The sequence below is a fragment of the Coccinella septempunctata genome, chromosome 9 (genome assembly GCF_907165205.1).
Source record: "Coccinella septempunctata chromosome 9, icCocSept1.1, whole genome shotgun sequence".
Lineage (NCBI taxonomy): Eukaryota > Metazoa > Arthropoda > Insecta > Coleoptera > Coccinellidae > Coccinella > Coccinella septempunctata.
The window spans coordinates 4,058,493-4,077,755 of NC_058197.1; the positions used below are offsets into that span (position 1 = coordinate 4,058,493).

Genomic DNA, 19,263 nt, shown 5'->3' on the forward strand with positions numbered 1-19,263 from the left:
GAAAAGCAAGAAATTTTATAGATAGTGATACATATGTGAATATATCGTCACGCTTGTGGTGGTGTGCGTGGGTGAATGTTAACTTGACGACTGACTCTGGTATTTATGTCCCCTTCGTTGGATCTGGTCTTTTTCCATCATCAAGTCGTATTGGGGCGGGAAATACCATGGTTGTTGCTAGGGGACGAAAGATCTCTGAAGCGGCGGGAACAGTTATAAAGTGTTTTCTTGAATTGCCTGACGTTCTTCCTACCATAATGTCATATATGGAAAGTTGCAGAAAGCAAAAAAATCTATATAATCTTATTCAAACTGACTATTGGAAAAGTAAGATAAGAACATTTGGCGAAAATTCCATTATCATTCCTTATAATCTGTACTTCGATGAATACGAAATTGGAAACCCTCTGGGATCTCATAGCGGAATTCACAAATTAGGGGCACTATATCTGTCTATAGGGGAGGATGGGCCACCATGAGAAGCGTTTACCATGAGACAGTCGCCATTATTCTTGAATTACGCGCCATAATTTGTCGCGATCCACAGAAACGTTAGGCTGAAGATATGTTAGTCTTATTTATGTTGCCGAAGAAGCCGCACGTGCATTAACAAAATATTCGCCAGTCCCGATTCGTATTCATCATAGTGAAATTTTTCCTTAAGATCAATTCAGTATCTCATAAGTGGTTTCTGATATACTTTGAGATTGGTCCGAAGTTTTCAACAAGACAGGTAATTATCCATTTTATCGTTGATATTCATTATTAGCCAATTTTTTGATTTTTTACCAAAATACGACAGTTTGAAAGTCAGGCATAAGATGGGCTACCATGAGACACGAATTTTGGGCCTCCTTGAGACGTGTCTCATGGTGGCCCATAAGTAAAGATTCCTATTGAATAAGTTTTTCGTTCAAGGCATGTCAAGAGGACGAAAAAGGAAATCTGACAAAGGCCTGTTCAGTGCAGACTCGATGAAACAGGCTGTCAAAGATGTAATTGTACATAACTTGAGTTTAAGGAAGGCAGCGGAGAAAAACAACGTTAAACACCAGACATTAGCTAGGTACGTTAAAAAAACACAAGATACTAAAGGTAATAAAGAAGAATTATCTTACCGCCCCCACTATGATACACGGAGAGTGTTTTCCGACGAACAGGAAAATATTCTGAAGGATTTCATTATCAAATGTAGCCAAATGTGCTACGGCAGGTCCACAAAAGATGTTAGACAGTTAGCTTATGAACTTGCCGTCCACAACAAAATTCATATCCCAAAGCAATGGATAGAGAATAAGACAGCGGGGGTGGACTGGTTACAGGGGTTCATGAAACGTCACCCAGAACTGAGTATTAGGCAACCAGAAGCCTGCAGCCTTTCTAGAGCTACATCCTTCAATCGCAACAACGTCGAGCAGTTTTTTCGAAACTTAGAAGATGTATTGAAGCGCTACAATGGTTTTGCCGCTGGAACTCGTGTCTATAATCTGGACGAGACCTCCACAACCACAGTCCAAAAATCCTCAAGGATTTTAGCGAAAAAAGGAGTGAAGCAAATAAACAAGGTGACTAGTGGAGAACGTGGATTATTGGTAACCACCTGCTGCATTATAAGTTCTGCAGGTACAGTGTTTGGTTTATTGAGTTAATAATTTTTTTATGCATATCTATGTCTCTTTTAGGAAATGCTTTACCACCAGCTATGATCTTTCCCAGGGTTAATTTCAAGCCTCACATGTTACACGGAGCTCCATCAGGAACCTTAGGCCTCGCTACCCCATCGGGTTGGATGAATTCTGAGCTTTTCGTATCTGTTATTAAGCACTTTATTTTTCACTCTGGCAGTTCAAAGTTGAATCCAACCTTGCTACTGTTCGATAATCATGAAAGTCACCTTTCAATTGAAACCCTGAACCTGGCTAAAGACAACGGAGTTGTTATTTTAACACTGCCGCCCCATTGTTCTAATAAACTACAACCATTGGATGTATCAGTATTTGGGCCATTCAAGACCTATTATAACAGTGCATTGGACTCATGGATGATGACAAATCCTGGAATTCCAGTTACAATATTCCAGATTGCCGAGTGCGTTGGATATGCGTTTGACAAATCCATGACCCCTAACAACATCAAAGCAGGTTTCAAAAAATGTGGCATTGTGCCATTTGATAGCCACGTTTTTGGAGATGACGATTTCCGAATGAGCAGCGTCACTGATAGGGAGGAACCTTCAAAAACAAGCCAAGGAGAAATTACTGTTGAAACACCTACTGACAAAAGCGAAGTTTTAGAAGCTCATACAGGCAATAAGGAAATTGAATTATTAAACAGAACTCCTGAAAAAAATACTTCAGAAGCGATTAACTTTAAATCCCCGGAAGAACTATTTGGATATCCAAAAGCCAAACCAAGAAAAACCTCTAATCCCAGAAAGAGGGGTAAAAGTATTATAGCTACTGATACACCCGAGAAATTAGAAATTGAAAATAAATTTTTGGAGAAGAAGCGGAAGGAGTCACTTAGAATGGCCAAGAGAACCAAGCGAATGTTGGTCCATTTGCCAATAGCTAAAAAAAATCGACAATATGCTTCGTCATCTGAAAGTGAACATAGCTCATTCATTTCTGATTCCTCAGACGCAGAGTCGTTTGATGAGTTAAATATGAACGGAAGTAAGGACAATCTCAACCCAGATATCAACTCCTATGTCTTGGTTGAGTTTCATGACAAAAAGTCTGTTTTCTTTGTGGGTAAAATCATAGATATCATTGAGGATGATTTCAAAGTAAGTTTTTTGAGGCATAGTGTCAAACAAAAAAACTGTTTTATTTATCCCGCTGTGGAAGATATTTCTTTTGTAAAGAAAACCGATATCAAATGTTTGCTTTCTGCAAGTAGCCAAGTGGCTGGAACGAAACGGCAGCAATCTTACATAAATTTTGGAGTTAAATTCGACGGAATCGAAATCCGTTAGTGCCATTTTTTGTTTGAAGCTCAGTATATATTGTTATTTAGTTATATTGATCATAAAGTTGTGTGATACTATTTTATAAACGTTTGTTTTTTGTTTTTATGTTGCTAAAAAAATTAAATTGAAATTTTTTTCGCCAAAAAAGTAGAAATTGTCTCACTGTGGCCCACCCTCCCCTACCAGTTATACCACCCCAGTTCCAATCTAAGCTAGACAACATCTTTTTGATCAATTTATTTCATTCTTCAGATTTGAAAGATTTTGGAAGCAAAAAAATATTTGGTAAAGTAATTGATTCATGTAATAATTTATCTAGAAATGGATGAAATATATGCAATAGTCAGGGATCTGTTAAAGTTTATTTTTGTCTTGCACTTTTGCAAGGTGACAACTTGTTAGGGATGACCAAATCATTTAGAGCGAAATATTTCTGTAGGTTCTGTAAGACATCAAGAGATGGAACATCATCTCAGCTCCACCAATTAGACAAATCACTTCGGAACCCATCTAATTATAATACTAATCTGGCTCTCGAAAATCTGTCAGAAACTGGTATAAAAGAGAAATGTATATGGAACGAAGTGATGTATTTTCATTGCACGACAAATTTTGTTGTAGATATTGCACATGATTTTTTTGAAGGTGTGGCCATGTTCGATTTAGCTGAAATTTTTTATAGATTTGCCTTCGTGGACAAACGAATGATGATTTGAATTCCCGTTTGAAGTATTTCGATTATGGACATCACAATATTAACAAACCTACTATGATATCATTTGAAAGGAAAAAAAATTAGAATGTCTTGCTCAGAAATGAAAACTTTGGTTCTTACTGCAGGAGTTATGTTTGGGGATACTATTCCTGAGAAAAATGAATTGTGGGAGATATATTTACTGCTTAGACAGATTTTGAATATTGTTGAATATATTAACGGCATGCAGACAATTATTGAATTCTGAAAAAGTACACCTCCGGGCAGGATTCGAACCCGCGCCCCTCCTGATTACCGGTCAAGTGCTCTACCCAACTAAGCCACCAGAGGTCACGGTTTCCATCTGCGTTGACGGACCTATACTGAATCAGAATCCATGTTAGTACGGGTCTCCTTGCGAACGTTTTATTGTTCGCAAGGGTTAGAGATTGTTAGAAGGTGGTAAGGGAACAACATTCACTTTCAGTGATCATCAAGATCCTTTTTACCCATTTCCCATGGCATCGTCGACATTTAGCGACATCTGTAGGGAGCGGATGCGGATTCTCCGACCACTGAACAGAATAAGCCGAAATTTTTAAATTGAGTAATGGAATTAATGTCTGGAATTAAATATCAATGAATATATTAACGGCATGCAGACAATTATTGAATTCTGAAAAAGTACACCTCCGGGCAGGATTCGAACCCGCGCCCCTCCTGATTACCGGTCAAGTGCTCTACCCAACTAAGCCACCAGAGGTCACGGTTTCCATCTGCGTTGACGGACCTATACTGAATCAGAATCCATGTTAGTACGGGTCTCCTTGCGAACGTTTTATTGTTCGCAAGGGTTAGAGATTGTTAGAAGGTGGTAAGGGAACAACATTCACTTTCAGTGATCATCAAGATCCTTTTTACCCATTTCCCATGGCATCGTCGACATTTAGCGACATCTGTAGGGAGCGGATGCGGATTCTCCGACCACTGAACAGAATAAGCCGAAATTTTTAAATTGAGTACTAACAATCTCTAACCCTTGCGAACAATAAAACGTTCGCAAGGAGACCCGTACTAACATGGATTCTGATTCAGTATAGGTCCGTCAACGCAGATGGAAACCGTGACCTCTGGTGGCTTAGTTGGGTAGAGCACTTGACCGGTAATCAGGAGGGGCGCGGGTTCGAATCCTGCCCGGAGGTGTACTTTTTCAGAATTCAATAATTGTCTGCATGCCGTTAATATATTCATTGATATTTAATTCCAGACATTAATTCCATTACTCAATTTGAATATTGTTTTATCGGAATATGTTACAGTCGAAAAGTGTTCTTTACTGAAGAAAAAGATAGCTGAGCATCATTCTTTATATATGAAGCTTTTTAAACTACATCTTAAGCCTAAACATCATATTTTGATTCATTATCCATTTATAATGGAAAAAATTGGTCCTGTAGTTAACTTATCATCCCTTAAATATGAAAGTAAGCATCGAGAATTCAAACATTTTGCTAATGTGATTTCATCTAGGGTCAACATTACAAAATCTCTTGCTATCAAGCATCAGCTGAATTTGAATTCAAGATTTGTGTCTGGAATAGGATTCGAAAATCTAATTTCTTTCAATGGTGCCTTTCAATGTGATCATATTGATGCAGCCTCTCTCATTGATGAATTCGAGAAAATTTGTATCTCTTCAGGCGTGAATCATGTAAATTTTCAAAATTGTGCCAAATTGGAGAAGATTACAGTAGGAAATTATACATATCATAACGGAGATATTATTTTGTTAGAAAATACTGATATTCCTCTTTTTGGCAGAATTGTATTCATTCTCACAAACAGAAATAACAAAATTTGTTTCATTTATCATGACGTGAAAACTATCTCATTTAATAGGCATTTTTTTTCTCACGAAGTTCTGTTCACCACAAAAAAAAAGTGCATCCTTTTAGAGAAAGTTATATTCACTTCTCATATCATATTGAAAAAAGTGAATGGAAAAAACATGCTGACCAAGCTATGAATATTCAAATTCTGCGGACATAAATTTAATTTCTGAATCCAGTTGCTCAAAATCTTTATGATGAAACTGATTATTTATTGATATGGTAGTACATATAGGAATTTAATGTGATGTCTTGAGGCTGTTATGAAAAGCGTTTTTTTATTATAAGATACTTTTTTAATGAACTGTGATTTTTAGAATATTTTAGGATACCTTTATTTCAGTTTTGCCTAATGGATTGTGTTAAAAGGAGATTTTTGTTGATTGAAATGAAATATTTATTTATTCAAGCATATGCGAAGGATTTTTATTTTCTGTTTTCTTATACTTCATGACTTAAATACACTTATTTTTACTTTATTGTAGAACATATTTTTTTTTACCTCAGGCAGTGTAAAGAGAAATTTTTTGTCCTAATAAATTTTTATTTTATTATGTCGTGTTTTTTTTCTCTTCATAAACCATTAACGGATTGGTACTCTAATTAAACATGGTATATAAAAAAAATAGATGACTCTCATTCAATTGATACTATTTTGAAGTTATTATCGCTTATATACATATGTAATATATATAAAGAATATCCTAGCATTCATTCACTATTATGGTGCGCACCCATTCTGGTATTACAGAAAACTTTTTCATTTGATTCAAATTTGCTGCAGTTTCTAAACAGGAACTCTGGAAAAAAATTGTTATCTCTATTCTGGCTGCAGCAAATCTGATTCCAATGAGGAAGTATGCACTAAATATATCAGAATTGATGTGCACCATAGATAAAAAGTTTATTTGTTATTTTGAAAAGTTTTTCTGGTGTAAGTGAACAGATCATTTATGGTAGATAAACCATTCATGTGCTGCAAGTAAACAGTTCATCTTCTATTAGCTAGAAGTCTATAAGCCCCACTTAACATTTTTTCTGGCTCAAGTGGACCCATCATCTGTTGTAGAAAAACAATTTATTTTTCACAGGTGAAAAATTTATCTGCCTTAAGAATAAAGTTCATCTTTTCAAATGAATAATTTATCTATCGTTAGTGTACACTTCACTTATGGTAGGTGAAAAGTTTATCCTCCTTGAGTAAAAAGTTATTTGCCATAATTATTCTGCTGTATATGGCGTGAGAAACTTTTTATTTAGGGGAAATTATCAAGTGGTCTATTGTAGTTGATTAAATTTAAGCATAAAAACCATTTGTCCCAAATGAAAAGCTTCAGGTACACTCGTTTATACACCTCTATTACTCTGTGTTCTTGTGATATATACAAGTACATTTTTTATATGGGGTGATCAAAATTTTATCTGACAGAAGCAAACATTTTTCTCAGTGAAGCATTCATTAAATGTATAAAAAATTATACAGGCTATTCATCATGTACTAAGTGTATATTGAAAACCGTGTATGTTTTCCCAATGCGATGAAAATGTTAGCTTAATAACAGACTCAGATTTTAGGTCCAAATTAGATGAAAACCACCAAAATGGCACTTCAATAATTGAGAAAATTCCAGGAATAGACTTGGTTCAAAGTTTTCCTTTGGCCTATATGCACCTTGTTTGTTTAGGAGTGGTAAAAAAATTATTATTGCACTGGTGTTGTGACAAACCATCAACAAAAGTATGCTTCCAAAAAATGCATGCTGTTTCTTCCTTTTTGTGTTAATAATTGTCCCCATATATTCCAAAGGAATTCAACAGGAAACAAGTTTGGGTGAAATTAAATGGTGGAAAGCAACAGAGCTTCGCCAGTTCCTTTTCTATAGAGGACCTTAAGTCTTGAAAAAGAATATCAGCAAAAACAGAAACACTAATTTTTTAGCGTTTTGTCTCAGCCACGACTTATATCAGATAAAATAGAATATGCTTATGAACTTTTGAAATACTTTGTAAAAATTTTCCAAAGTATTGTATGGATCTGAAAATGTAACCCATAACGTGCACAATATTTTGCATTTAACATTGGATGTAAAAAATCATGGGACATTTGATAATTTCAGTGCATTTCCATTTGAGAATGTTTCACTGTTGTCGTTTGAAAAATATCAGATAAAATAGAATATGCTTATGAACTTTTGAAATACTTTGTAAAAACTTTCAAAATATTGAATGGATCTGAAAATGTAACCCATATCGTGCACAATATTTTGCATTTAACATTGGATGTAAAAAATCATGAGAGATTTAAATATTTCAGTGCATTTCCATTTGAGAATGTTTCACTGTTGTCGTTTGAAAAATGGTAGTATAATCACTGTTCAAAATATAGTTTTATTTCAAGATAAATAGAGGCTCCGTCAGAAAGACCGTATGTTTTTCAAAAATTTGTTACTTCGAGAGGAAAAGGTGGTGGGGATGGGTGTGTTGGATAGAGGAAGAGGTGCTGTTTCAGTTTTCAACATGGTCTGTAACTTCGAGCATCGCGTGTTTGTACGTCGGTACTTCCAAACTAGCCCTAAGGGTCCTTTCGCACCAAGCCAGTCCAGTCCAGTCGATTCAAGTCAAGTCGGACGCTTCAGGATTGGAATCATTAACTTACCGTTAAAAACAAATGCTATGTGAAATTTACTTTCACACTAGGCGCGTCGCGTCAAGTCCAATCACGTCAAGACTTGTTAAGACTGATTGCGACTCAGCCGGTTGAATATTTTTATGCCAGTCGTGACAGTCGCTTGTACATGTACAATGGATGTGGGGGCATTAATTGTGTTGGTGCAAGGAAACGAGCCAATATATGATCCTAAACACCCAAAGCACAGAGACGGGTGTGAAGGCAGCAACGGTTTCCAGCAACGGTTTTTTCATTTTCGCTTTTACCATACAGAATGTAAAAATACCCTCTGAAGTTGAAATATCTTGATACAGTAAAAAGTGTGAAAAAAAAAGCCGTTGCTCGGTGTTTTTTGATACAAATGGGTTATTAAGAACATTATAAACACAGTCTATAGGGTGAAATAATTTGTGCATCGAAAACTACCCCCACCAACCCCCCGAAATTGAACTATCTTGATACACAGTGAAAAAAACCCCGTTGCTCGGAGTTTTTTGATGGAAATGGGTTGTTACCCACATACTGAACACGATCTATAGGGTGAAATAATTTGTGCATCAAAAACTACCCCCCTCCAACCTTCCGAACTTGAACTAACTTGATAGAGTAAAAAGTGTAAAAAAAAAACCGTTGCTCGGAGTTTTTTGATGGAAATGGGTTGTTCCCAACATACTAAACACGACTTATAGGGTAAAATAATTTGTGCATCAAAAACTACCCCTCCTTCAACCCTCTGATGTTGAACTATCTTGATGCAGTAACAAGTGTAAAAAAAAACCGTTGCTCGGTGTTTTTTGATGGAAATGCGTTGTTTGCATTATACTGAACACGACCTATAGGGTGAAATAATTTGTGCATCAAAAACTACCCCCCTCCAACCCTCCGAACTTGAACTGACTTGATAGAGTAAAAAGTGTAAAAAAAACCGTTGCTCGGAGTTTTTTGATGGAAATGGGTTGTTCCCAACACACTACACACGACTTATAGGGTAAAATAATTTCTGGAATGGGTTGTTATCAACATGCTAAATACGATCTATAGAGTGAAATAATTTGTGCATCAAAAACTACCCCCCTCCAACCCTCTGAAATTAAAATATCTTGATACAGTAAAAAGTGTAAAAAAAAAGCCGTTGCTCGGTGTTTTTTGATGGAAATGAGTTGTTTGCATTATACTGAACACGACCTATTGGGTGAAATAATTTGTGCTTCAAAAACTACCCCTCCGCCAACCCTCTGAAGTTGAACTAACTTGATACAGTGAAGGTGTAAAAAAAAACCGTTGCTCCGTATTTTTTGATGGAAATGGGTTGTTACCAACATACTGAACACGATCTAAAGGGTGATATAATTTGTGCATCAAAAACTACCCCTCCGCCAACCCTCTGAAGTTGAACTAACTTGATACAGTAAAAAGTGTGAAAAAAAACCGTTGCTCGGTGTTTTTTGATGGAAATCGGTTGTTACCAACATACTTGACACGAACTATAGGGTGAAATAATTTGTGCATTAAAAACTACCCCCCCTTCAACCCTCTGAACTTGAACTAACTTGATAAGGTAAATGTTGAAGTATATTTTATTCAAAATAAAGTTTAAATAAAGTTTTACAATATTATTATTGACAAATTGATTGACACCTTATTTTTTATTGACAAGTCCTATGTATTTTGATATTAAATGAAATATATAATTATCATAGAACCAAAATAAACGAATGCTTGCTGAAAAACCTTTCCAGCTTCAACAGTAAAAAGTGTGAAAAAAACCCGTTGCTCGGAGTTTTTTGATGGAAATCGGTTGTTACCATCATACTAAACACGATTTATAGGGTGAAATAATTTGTGCATCAAAAACTACCCCTCCTCCAACCCTCTGAAGTTGAACTAACTTGATACAGTAAAAGTGTGATGCACAAATTATTTCACCCATATAAGTCGTGTTTAGTATGTTGGTAACAACCGATTTCCATAAGAAACTCTGAGCGACGAGTTTTTTCCACAATTTTACTGTATTAAGTTAGTTCAACTTCAGAAGGTTGGCGGAGGGGTAGTTTTTGATGCACAAATTATTTCACCCTATAGATCGTGTTCAGTATGTGGGTAACAACCCATTTCCATCAAAAAACCCCGAGCAACGGGTTTTTTTCACACTTTTTACTATGTCAAGATATTTCAACTTCAGAGGCTTGGAGGGGGTAGTTTGTGATGCACAAATTGTTTCACCCTATAGATCGTGTTCAGTATGTTGGTAACAACCCATTTCCATCAAAAAACACCGAGCAACGGCTTTTTTTCACACTTTTTACTGTATCAAGATATTTCAACTTCAGAGGGTTGGAGGGGGGTAGTTTTTGATGCACAAATTATTTCACCCTATAGATTGTGTTTAGTATGTTGGTAACCAACGATTTCCATCGAAAAACTCCGAGCAACGGTTTTTTTTACACTTTTTACCCTATCAAGTTAGTTCAAGTTCAGAGGGTTGGAGAGGGGTCGTTTTTGATGCACAAATTATTTAACCCTATAGATCGTGTTCAGTATGTGGGTAACAACCATTTCCATCAAAAAACCTCGAGCAACGGTTTTTTTTCACACTTTTTACTGTATCAAGATATTTCAACTTCAGAGGGTTGGAGGGGGGAAGTTTTTGATGCACAAATTATTTCACCATATATATCGTGTTTAGTATGTTGGTAACAACCGATTTCCATAAAAAAACTCCCAGCAATGGGTTTTTTTCACACTTTTTACTGTATCAAGTTAGTTCAATTTCAGAGGGTAGGGGGAGGGGTAGTTTTTGATGCACAAATTATTTCACCCTATAGGTCGTGTTCAGTATAATGCAAACAACCCATTTCCATCAAAAAACACCGAGCAACGGTTTTTTTTTCACACTGTTTACTGTATCAAGATATTTTAACTTCAGAGTGTTGGAGGGGGGTAGTTTTTGATGCACAAATTATTTCACTCTATTGATCGAATTAAGCATGTTGGTAACAACCCATTCCCATCAAAAAACAGCGAGCAACGATTTTTTTTACACTTTTTACTGTATCAAGATATTTTAACTTCAGAGGGTTGGAGGGGGATAGTTTTTGATGCACAAATTATTTCACACTATAGATCGTATTTAGTATGTTGGTAACAACCCATTTCCATCATAAAACACAGAGCAACGGTTTTTTTTACACTTGTTACTGCATTAAGATAGTTCAACATCAGAGGGTTGAAGGAGGGGTAGTTTTTGATGCACAAATTATTTCACCCTATAGATCGTGTTCAGTATGTGGGAAACAACCCATTTCCATCAAAAAACCCCGAGCAACGGTTTTTTTTCACACTTTTTACTGTATCAAGATATTTCAACTTCAGAGGGTTGGAGGGGGGTAGTTTTTGATGCACAAATTATTTCACCCTACAGGTCCTACATTTCCATCAAAAAACACCGAGCAACGTTTTTTTTCACACTTTTTACTGTATCAAGTTAGTTCAATTTCAGAGGGTTGGAGGAGGGGTAGTTTTTGATTCACAAATTATTTCACCCTATAGATCGTGTTCAGTATGTTGGTAAAAACCCATTTCCATCAAAAAACACCGAGCAACGGTTTTTTTTTCACACTTTTTACTGTATCAAGATATTTTAACTTCAGAGGGTTGGAGGGGGGTAGTCTTTGATGCACGAATTATTTCACCCTATATATCGTATTAAGTATGTTGGTAACAACCCATTTCCATAAAAAAACACCGAGCAACGGTTTTTTTTTCACACTTTTTACTGTATCAAGATATTTTAATTTCAGAGGGTTGGAGGGGGGTAGTTTTTGATGCACAAATTATTTCACCCTATAGATCGTATTTAATATGTTGGTAACAACCCATTTCCATCAAAAAACACCGAGCAACGGTTTTTTTTACACTTGTTACTGCATCAAGATAGTTCAACATCAGAGGGTTGAAGGAGGGATAGTTTTTGATGCACAAATTATTTTACCCTATAAGTCGTGTTTAGTATGTTGGGAACAACCCATTTCCATCAAAAAACTCCGAGCAACGGTTTTTTTTTTTTACACTTTTTACTCTATCAAGTTAGTTCAAGTTCGGAGGGCTGGAGGGGGGTAGTTTTTGATGCACAAATTATTTCACCCTATAGATCGTGTTCAGTATGTGGGTAACAACCCATTTCCATCAAAAAACCCCGAGCAACGGGGTGTATCAAGATAGTTCAATTTCGGGGGGTTGGTGGGGGTAGTTTTCGATGCACAAATTATTTCACCCTATAGACTGTGTTTATAATGTTCTTAATAACCCATTCGTATCAAAAAACCCCGAAAAACGGGTATTTTTACATTCTGTATGGTAAAAGCGAGAATGAAAAAACCGTTGCTGCCTTCACACCCGTAGCACAGAGATCGGGATTTTATTGCTGCTATATGGAGGCATAGCCAGAAAATTAAACACAACTGGTAAGTAAATTGGTATTTATTAATATATGTTTTTATGAAAGGTAAAAGTATACAAATCTCAAAAGTCTATATAACATCTCGACATTTCTCGTTTTGCCATGGTACCGAACCTCCTGGAGAAATAAAATACTCTGTTAATTTTTCTCGGATCTGCATCGCTTTTGTATTTGCCCTGTGTATACTTGTAGGTCTCAAGGACTGAAGTTCAAGATTAATTGAGTTTTGTTCCAAAAATTCTGTTTCCAGAATCTTGTCACTTTCATTTCGAGTTTGGCGTATAAAATTGTGTAATACGCAAGCACTTTTGATTAGGTTTTCTGTTAATTGAACATCCGTTTCTATAGCTTTTTGAAACATACCGAATTTCTTAGTTAATATGCCAAAAGCACGTTCTTCGTGCTCTGGATAAACGATAATTAAATATTCTATTGGCAAAATTTAAGTGGCGACGAGCATAAGGGCGCATAAGGTTTTCACTCAAAGGAAAAGCCTCATCGCCTACAAAGTAGAAAGGTATATTAAGGTCTATATTAGAAATGTTTTCGGAGCTAGATATATTCAGTGCGTGTGCCTTAAATGCTCTGCCCATTGTAGATTCTGAGAAAATTGTGCTATCACTGTCTCTACCATAGGCTCCTACGTCGATTAAAATGAAATTGCTGTTTGCATCGGCGACAGCCATTAAAACTGCAGAATGAAAATGTTGTAAAACTGGGAACCAGCGTTTGGCGGACATTTTATTCGGCAGTGTTTACCGTCGATGCTCCTGATACAGTTCGGCATTTGGCAAATTGTGCGAAATGATTGACTAATGTCTATCCATTTTTCTGCTGTAGGCACAGGCATATATAATGGTTGCAAAAGAGTCCCAACTACTTCAGCCAGTTCTTTCACTATATAATGAATTGTACTGATTCCCACCCGAAAAGTGTAGCTGAGGGATGTGAATGATTCTCCTGTTGCGAGATATCTAAAAAAGAAATCGACGTCATTTATTCAACTAGTTGCTGTTTAAATAAAATAGATAACTCTTTATTGAAATAATTGTCTGTTAAAATCAACAATTGTACTCCTGATTATTGTTTCAGAAGCAGAAGTCAAGGCAAAATGGCAAAATTTAAGAAGCAATTATATGAGGGAAAAGCGGAAGCTGAAAAATATCCCTTCTGGGGCCGATGCAAAAAGGGCGAAAATTACATGGCCGTACTTCAAGTCACTGTGGTTTCTCGATCCACCATTGAAACATAAAGCAACTTCAGGAAACGTTCCAGAATCCGCCAATTTCAATACTAGTGAAATTGCTGAGGATAACACAGAATTTGATTATGAGCTGCAAGAAGAAAGCCAAGAGTCGCTTCAAGAAGAAGGGGACTCTCATCAACAAAGAATTATTCAGTCAAAGGGAGTTGAAAATAATATGCAAGATTTTCAACGTGAGTCTCAGAGGGACCATCAGAGGGGGTATCAAGATATTCTTTCGCCAAGTTGTTCTACACGTTCTGATGACTTGCTACTTCGAGGGAAAAAACGAAAAAAAAAAGCTGACATCGAAAATGAAATAGATAGGGAATACCTTAAGCACCTAAGTGCAATTGCTGATAAGGCGAACGATGACAAAGACCCTGATTTATTGTTTCTCCGCAGCTTACTCCCATCGATCAAACAATTGAACTCTCTCCAAAATTTACAATTTAAAGGTGAAGTGATAAATTTATTTCAAAAAAAGTTAAGTTCCAATACAAATACATACACTACTTAATGCCGTTTCTACTTTGCCTCATTATTCCATTGGTAATGAATATTCGGTAGGACAGGGTAATGAGGATGATTCTGTGGACTCTTATGTACTTCAGAACTTGTAGATGGTTACCTATAGTTCATGTATGATTATTGTTCAGAATCTCATTTTATTTTTTTTTCTTGTAACATTATACGTTTTCATAAGAATCAGCATGAAATAATTATCTCACCTGAGGAAAACGGCTAGTCGTTCTTCTGGTGAAATGGCAGCTCTATAGTTGGCATTCTCTTTTCGAATACACTCAGCAATCAAATTTCTTAGTTGCAGAAACAATTCCGGGCTCATACGAAAGTAATTATAATTTTTTTTTGGATTATCCAGTAAGTCCTGAAATAAATGATTGAAAGAATCGAACAGTGGTCTTCTTGTGTGTATTGGATGAACCCAATACAAATGTCTTTTCTTCATACGCCTTCTTCTGTGTAACCGCCGTAAAATTATCGCCCGAAGTAGTGCATCCATCGTGATACAGATTCCGCAGAATACTGACGCTTGACGCTACTTGATGCGACCAGTGCGAAAGCAAATTTTGACGTGACTTGACTTGAAAAGACTTGACTGGATGCGACTAAACTGGACTGGCTTGGTGCGAAAGGACCCTTAGATGAAGAAACGACTACTGTGAATTCAGAGCGTTACATTCACATGCTGAACAACTTTCTTTTCTCTACCAGAGAAATGTAGAGAAGACCGCCGAATTCCTAAAGTACATAAACAAAGGATTGATATTTGAAGCAACTGACATGCTTATACTTATACTCATTAGACAAAACTGCATCATGAAAGAAGACACATCCTATTGCACTTTCGCCATATACGTCTGAACAAATATTCCAATTCCAAAATATGGCGCCGACTAGTACGGTTGACAAAAGTGAAGCTCTCACAACGGAGCTGAATAAAATTAATAAAAGTATATTGATCGACATTTTGGTGCAGCGATCAGTGCCGGATAGTGTTACCAATAAAGTAGTTAAAAAATTTTTCGAAAAGTTCTTCGAGGAAACGAGCAAACACGAAACCTCCTCTCGCCCGGTTGGTGACGTGCCTGTTCTAACAAATGAGTGGCGGATGAATATGGAAAATGAGCATCTGACGAAACAATTTGAATTGTGCCAGCAACTAAATCATGAGTTGAATAAAAGAATCAAGGATCAAGAGCTTATAATCAAACTCTTACAAAACAGTGATTTGAAAGGTAATTCTAATCTAAGTCCAAATTCTGATAACAATGTTGATCCACCTCCTACAAAAAACATAAACAACATTGCTACTGTGGATATTCCTTCTCAAGTAATAAATATCCGTGATGGCCTTGACCCTGAGATGAGTAGTTCATCTGGAAATGCGGCCATGCGCATGAATATAAACAAATTTGAATCTAGGGGATCTAATCGGCGTAGTCCTGATGTACCGATTCAACTGATGTCAAATTCTGACAAGTATGTCAGGGTGGAACCTGATATGACACACTCTGACATTTCAGGGTTAAAAACAAGAACAAAAGTAAACAATAATAAACTTTTTACTGGTAAAGCCTCAGTTTCAAACTCTAAAATGAAAGGAGCTCCAAAGTTTATCAATATCTACGTTGGTAGAATTCTTGGAAATGTTAGTGAGGAGGATATGGAAGAATTTCTCATGTCTACTTGGCCTGATATTATTATAAAGTGTTCCAAATTAGCCAATAAGGGTAAAAACAGTAGCTTCAAAATAAGTTTTGACTTATCACATAGACAGAGCGTGTTGGATGAGACTAAATGGCCTAGTGGAGTTTTACTTAAGCAATTTTTTCGACCCAAAAACACGAGAGAAAACTCAATCACTACTCAAGAACGAAAAAATAACTCTGTGTCATTTAAATGCTAGGGGTGTTGCTGGAAAAGAATCCTTTTTTGAAATGCTACTTCATATTCACGAAAATACTCAAGTTATGTCAATAACCGAGCACTGGCTGAGTCAGGAAGAAGCTGAAGTTTTTTCGCTAGAGGGATGGCAGCTGGCTCACAGCTACAACCGTAAACATTTTAAGAGGGGTGGTGTTTTAACATTGTGTCGTTCCCATTCACCTTTTGTTTGTCTAGATGAGGTAAATAATTTATCTCTAGATTTACATTGTGAAATTTCTGCAATAAAGCTATTACAGTATGATTTGATATTGATTTCAATTTATAGAGCACCTAAGAGTGATTTTCATATGTTCTTTGATAACCTTGAAAAGATTTTTGGAATACTTAGTACTACACAGTGCAGAGTTGCATTCCTTGGGGATTTCAATCTACTTTTTAACTCTCCTGACAAGAATTGTAAATCTTTTTGTGATATTATGAATTGTAACGGTTTTGTTCGTACCATTTTTGAGCCAACTAGGGGGCCGAACTGTATTGATAACATATTTATAAATTTTGGTGGGGACTCTGGTGGTTATTTTTCCAGGGTGGTGGAGTTCGAATTTTCCGATCATCGTGCCCAGTTGCTGGAGGTGAACATTCCGGCGGGAATGGTGGATGATACCTTGGTGAAGTCTTTTCGACCCTTGACTGAAGAGGGTATGTTTTCTTTTCATAATGTGTTGTCTTCTCTCTCATGGATTTTTTTGTATGATGGCGGTGGTACCGTTAATGACCGTTTTGGTGTGTTCGTTGATGTCATTACCGATGCATTCCAATTGTGTTTTCCTTTCAGGATGATGAAATCTAGGGGCAAGGATGGGGGTGTACGCTGGTTCACACGTGAACTAAAGAGTATGCGCGATGACCTACATTTGCTAAATGATATGTATTCCCACTTTCGAACTGATGAGTTAAAAAGAGCTCGTAATAATTTTAGGTTAAAATATAAGCGAAGAGTGAAACAGGTCAGGATTGAGGCTAATGATAATATTATCAAAAATTCTAATAATGTTGCTAGGACTATGTGGTCGCTGATAGGGAGTAAAAATGATTCGCGAAATGGAAACAGTCTGAACTTTTCTTCAGATGAGTTCAATAGCTTTTTCGCATCCGCTGCCCATGAAACTTTGAAAGATCTGGGTGATCAGGTTTTCGACCCTGTAGGTATAATTCCTGTGGTGGAGAATACTGCTTTTTCCTTCTCGGAGGTTACATTTAATGATGTCAGGGATGCGATTAATTCCTTGAAACCTGGTAAGAGCAGAGATTTTTATGGACTTTCTCCAACGTTGATTAAAAGAAATATCAATGGTTTTGTGGAACCCCTTACCAAACTATTCAACTTATGTATTAAGGAAGGTACTTATCCCGACTGCCTCAAGATATCGAAGGTCATACCCTTGTTTAAGAAGGGTGAAGTTGGTGATATCAAAAACTATAGACCAATTTCATTAGTCCCAGTTTTCTCAAAAATCTTTGAAAAGCTCCTATGCTCTCAGTTACTTGCTTATTTTGAGGTTAATGACTTGTTCAGTGGTCATCAGTTTGGTTTCAGAAAGGGTAGAAATACTCTTGATGCAATACTGAAATTTATTGAGAACGCATTTCATTGTTTTGAGGAGGGTAAGTACTCCATCTCCTTATTTTTGGACGTAGCGAGAGCCTTCGACTGTGTGGATCACCGTGTTCTGCTTGGTAAGTTGAGGGCTTATGGATGCTCGGAGAGCAGTTGTGAGCTTATCGGCTCTTACTTGACAAACAGATTCCAATATGTTTTCAGCGATAATACTTGGTCAAGTCGAGAAAAAATTAACTACGGGGTGCCCCAGGGTTCTATTCTTGGACCTCTATTATTTTTGATTTTTATCAACGATCTGCCATTGTTTATGGGCAACTATTCAACAATTCTTTTTGCTGATGACACAACTGTCTCCCTGGCATCTGATTCTCTGGCTGCCTTGCTCGAGCGAGTTGTGGCTGCTCAGTCGAGGGCTCTCGACTGGTTTACCTCCAACAGGTTGGTGATAGATGAGCAGAAGACCATCAGGCTAATTTTTTCTTTGAGAGAGATTGATTCTCCTGACCTATATGGTAGTACGAAGTTTCTGGGCCTTACACTGGATAGTACTCTCAGGTGGGATGTCCATGCTGACCTGCTCGCAGGGAGATTGTGTAGGAGTATATTTCTTCTCAAGAGTCTGTCAAACCGCCTATCTCCTGGTATTCTTAGAACAGCTTATTTCGCTTTAATAGAATCCCACCTCAGGTATGGAATTCTTGCCTGGGGGAATTCTTCTTCACGCGATAGAATATTTGGTCTTCAGAGGAGAGCCGTAAGAGTCGTCTCTGGCCTTAATTATCGAGCTGATTGCAGACTTTCGTATGTTCAGGGTGGTTTTCTCACCTTCCCCTGTTTGTATACTCTGGAAGCCTTAATTTTTGCGCACAACAATGTTGGCCATTTTGCGTTGAATGCAGATTTTCACGATTACCCTACGAGAGGCAGGCATCTACTCCGCAGTGATTTCTGTCGTCTCACTAAAACGCAAAATGGGCCATTTTATATGTCAATGAAGCTTTATAACATACTTCCACCCACCGTGAGGGCCTTCAATCCAAAGGTTTTCAAAAATGCCGTAAAGGCGCTGTTATTGAAGTGTGCCTTTTATAACATGGATGAGTATTTAAGTTTCGATTTCGCGGGAGTTTGGCCCTCTAGTTAGCTTAGTATGTTTTTTATACATTGTGATATTTTTTTTTACCGTTGTTAATGATTTTGTGACGAGTGTAAACATTTTTCCTAAATGTATTTGACACAATAAAGTATCTATCTATCTATCTATCTATCTACTGAACACACTAGGATGTATGTCGTGATAAGTGAA

General features: G+C 36.9%; 1 protein-coding gene across 1 annotated transcript; it reads left to right on the top strand.

The window, feature by feature from the left end:
* The first annotated feature begins 490 nt into the window (after positions 1 to 490).
* On the top strand, positions 491 to 18,715 carry LOC123320985. The gene is made up of 5 exons (XM_044908486.1): positions 491 to 1,623; positions 1,683 to 2,972; positions 13,774 to 14,118; positions 17,465 to 17,632; positions 18,645 to 18,715. Exons 1-5 carry the CDS (start codon positions 921 to 923, stop codon positions 18,713 to 18,715), a joined length of 2,577 nt encoding a protein of 858 aa, XP_044764421.1. The 5' UTR covers positions 491 to 920.
* Positions 18,716 to 19,263: the final 548 nt, after the last annotated feature.

Coding starts and splice junctions, on each gene's coding strand:
- LOC123320985 (XM_044908486.1), top strand. CDS start 921: ATGTCAAGAGGACGAAAAAGGAAATCTGACAAAGGCCTGTTCAGTGCA. Junction 1,624..1,682: donor CTGCATTATAAGTTCTGCAG/GTACAGTGTTTG, acceptor TGTCTCTTTTAG/GAAATGCTTTACCACCAGCT. Junction 2,973..13,773: donor ATTCGACGGAATCGAAATCC/GTTAGTGCCATT, acceptor TTATTGTTTCAG/AAGCAGAAGTCAAGGCAAAA.